Raw genomic sequence first — 3,462 nt, forward strand, 5'->3', positions numbered from 1 at the left:
GCCCAGTGAACACACGGGACTGAGGGACACATTCTGAAACTATACATTCAAAAGGCTTTAGAAATTGAAGTTACTCTCATTTTAAGTGTGTATATAGATTCCATTGACAGATGAACAAATTTGCTGCACTGTTGGTATGAAAAGCAGTCTTGAGAACCCTGTTAATCATCTCTGTGACCTTTGGAAATAGTCAATCGTGAGTGAGCAAGGCGTTTCAGAATACGAGCCTGAGTGAGTGCGCTGAGTGAGGGATGTAGGTGAGGACGTTCGCGGGTGACTGGTTGACGCTGGATGTGAATCATAATCAATGCCAATCCTTCTCCCCGTGATTAGTGTCGCCGCGCCTGATGGAACGAGGATGCCGCGGCGAGCCACAGTGGTGCGAGGTGATGGAGCGAGACGGACGTGCCGGTGGCAGGCGTGTTTACTTTTGCCGCTTTTCGCCCACCACCATGATTAGGGAGACGTGAAGCGTTCAATTTGCAGGAGTTAAGGCTTGAATACTACCGTGTGTGTGCGTGCGTGTGTGTGTGTGTGTGTGTGTGTGTGTGTGTGTGTCTGTGTGTGTATACGCTTTGTTTTTGGGAGGAACAAGTGAAGAGAAGAATTTCCATCATCTAGAGGGCAGAAATAACACCTCGCATGCCAGGGAACGAGGGACTGCGAGTCAGTGGTGGGAGGACAGGCATAGCACAGGAGGCGCCCTGCCGCGTGGGTTTAGTGGTCGCCGCCCTCGCTCGCTCCCAGCCGCCGGGACTCCAAACTGGCAATGTAATCGTGAAAATACAAAGAAAACGAATTGCTGATAGAGATAAGATTGTGGTGACTTATGGAAACCGACGCCAGGGTCTTCTGTGGCAGGGCGGATATTATATATGCAAAGGGCAGCGTTACGTATAAAGGTAGGCAGGTAGGCAGGTCGTGCCCATCCTGGCTGGCGGTGGTGGGCGGGAGGTGCGCCTTAAATGGAGAGGCTTGCATGGGACCGCTTCTGTATTACGTTTTGATGAAAAGAGCAAAGGGACCCAATACATTCAGAGTCAAAGGCTTACAAGAGACGACCCCGCCTCCCTTGTCCTCGTCGCCACACGTCGCTAGACTCGCCGCCCCTCCGTCAGCCTGGGTAGGGTGGCTGCCACGCCCGCGCTGCTGTCACTCTGCCGACAAGCACACTCTCATCACGCTTAGTGTCAGCCGGAATTCATTACCTACATTTGATTAAAAAATGATTAAATGAAGACGTGGTGCAAACCGGCCAGGCTGGTGCAACAAAGGTGGACTGTGTGGGAGGAGTCTGGAGCGGCCATAAAGTTGATGAACGAGAGGAGTACACAAGGAGGCGGGGCCCCGGCGAGTGCAGCCACTCAAGGCAGGTTTCTAGTCTCGCTCGGGAGGAGTTGGTGCGTGATTGGCTGTTGTTATCGGTGGAGGCGGAGTCTCTTGCTGTCTAGTGTGTGTACCTGTTGTAAAGGAAGTATTAAGCCTTGTCAGGAATTACATGTCAGTCTGGTGGACTTTGCCGTGAGTGTTACACGCGCGTGTATGTAACAACGTTACGGCTGCATAAACTAGCCTGCCAGCGCCTGCAGCATTGCGTGGGTGCAGCTGAGTGACAGGGGAGTGTGCGTGTGCGTTCCCTCCCCCTGGCCTGCGTGGCCCGCCCGCCCCACCACCCGCAGCGGCCGCGTGCTGGTTGGACCCTAGGGAGGCCCTAGCCCCTGGGCACGTCGTCCCGGGCCGCCCGCCTTGCCACGCCCCCGTGTACCCCGCCACCCGCGCCCACATGGCCGCCGCTGCTGCCCCGCCCGCGCCTGCCGCTGCCTGACCCACATGCTAGTAAACCCTTCGCCACAATTTTGCTGTGCTTGTCGCTGTTGCTGTGCCATGCGGGAGCCCGCCTTCGGGCTGTGGTAGTGTGGGACAGTGGTAGTGTGGTGACTGTGGTGACTGTGGAGAAGTGCATCCTCTCAGCCATTGCCAAGGTGGGAGAGCCACCGAGAACAACCGGCGGACCTGATGGCGGGGTAAGCGCTAGCGCGCCCTTCCTTCGGCCGCCGCCATCCACCTCCTCCTGTGCTCGCCTCCAGACCATGACGATGACTACGCCACCCTATGCACAGCCCCTCGGGTACCAGCAGGCCCCGCAGTACAATACTCCCGGGTATGGCTTCCCGCCCATGTACCAGGGGTCCTATGGCTACCACATGGGGCCATACGCACCCGTGCAGTGTCCCTCGCCGCCCAGAGACGGTACGTGTTTACATGCTTAATCAGTAACCCTGCCTCTTTCCTCTGTATTTTTCCACATCCTCATCAACCATCTCATCTCACATGTATCTCTCAATATCAGGTCAGGTAATGCAGGACGTCTGAGAAGAGAGGCGGGGCGATGTCTTGCTTGTTTGTGGGAAGGTCTGGGAAATGAGTGTCACCACCACACTAAAGACACCGCCACTCCTCCTTCCGGTGGTCGTGGTCGTGTGTGTGTGTGTGTGTGTGTGTGTGTGTGTAAGAGAGAGAGATAGATAGATAGATAGATAGAGAGAGAGAGAGAGAGAGAGAGAGAGAGAGAGAGAGAGAGAGAGAGAGAGAGAGAGAGAGAGGGAGAGCAAAAGTGCAGGTCTGGAGGTTGTATCAAGGGGATGATAAGCGGGTGGAGTGGAGCAGAGGGCAACAGGAAGCCCAGATAAACCCTTAATCTTATCTGCCATGAGTAGCGTCTCTGACCCCGTAAATGGTATGCTGTCGATGAGGATAATGGGTGTGGGGGAGGACGGCGGCTCACGCGGCCACCCTCTGATGGCTGAGAATGTGATGATGGATGACAGGTGAACTCTCGGCCGCGATCACGTCCGGGGGTTCGGTCCCCGGGACGGGACAAGTGTACCGCCTCCCGTGACAGCGTGACAAATCTGGGTTTATGGAACTGAGGCTACAGACGGTTCAACACACTTTGACACGAAGATACTCATGATAAGGGAAAAAACACTTAAACCTCAACACTTTTGGCCAGGATCGTGAATTAATCATGTCTTGTCTCGTCGTAACACTCCAGCCGACGCAAGTCGCGTGGTCAAGGAAAGACGTACCCGACCGTAACAAAGGGAGAGCCGGAGGCGCGCGGCGTCCGGGCTTCCTGGCGGGGTGATAATGAAGTACGACGTGGTATCCAGAAAATAAGGGCGATGGATACAGCGGCGATCAATTGATTACGAGAATATCTGCAACAATGAAGCACCACGCCAACTAAAGAAACCCACAAAGTTGTCACCATGTATGTATATATATATATATATATATATATATATATATATATATATATATATATATATATATATATATATATATATATATATATATATATATATATATATAGGTACTAATTAATTTTGTTTACTTACTGACTCATTCGTACTGATATTAATTCACCCGTGGAACAAGTGAAGTGACAACTTGCCAACA

The 3,462-nt window shown here is 53.0% G+C and overlaps 1 protein-coding gene across 1 annotated transcript in view; it reads left to right on the top strand.

The window, feature by feature from the left end:
* Positions 1-373: 373 nt before the first annotated feature.
* LOC123520751 (homeotic protein distal-less-like) overlaps positions 374-3,462 on the top strand; it is a 72,672-nt gene continuing 69,583 nt past the window's right edge. The window contains exon 1 of the mRNA XM_045283314.1: positions 374-2,250. Coding sequence (XP_045139249.1) covers positions 2,091-2,250 — 160 coding nt within the window. The 5' untranslated portion in view covers positions 374-2,090. The remainder of the gene's footprint in view (positions 2,251-3,462) is intronic.

This window comes from Portunus trituberculatus, chromosome 47 (genome assembly GCF_017591435.1).
Source record: "Portunus trituberculatus isolate SZX2019 chromosome 47, ASM1759143v1, whole genome shotgun sequence".
In the NCBI taxonomy this organism is placed as follows: domain Eukaryota; kingdom Metazoa; phylum Arthropoda; class Malacostraca; order Decapoda; family Portunidae; genus Portunus; species Portunus trituberculatus.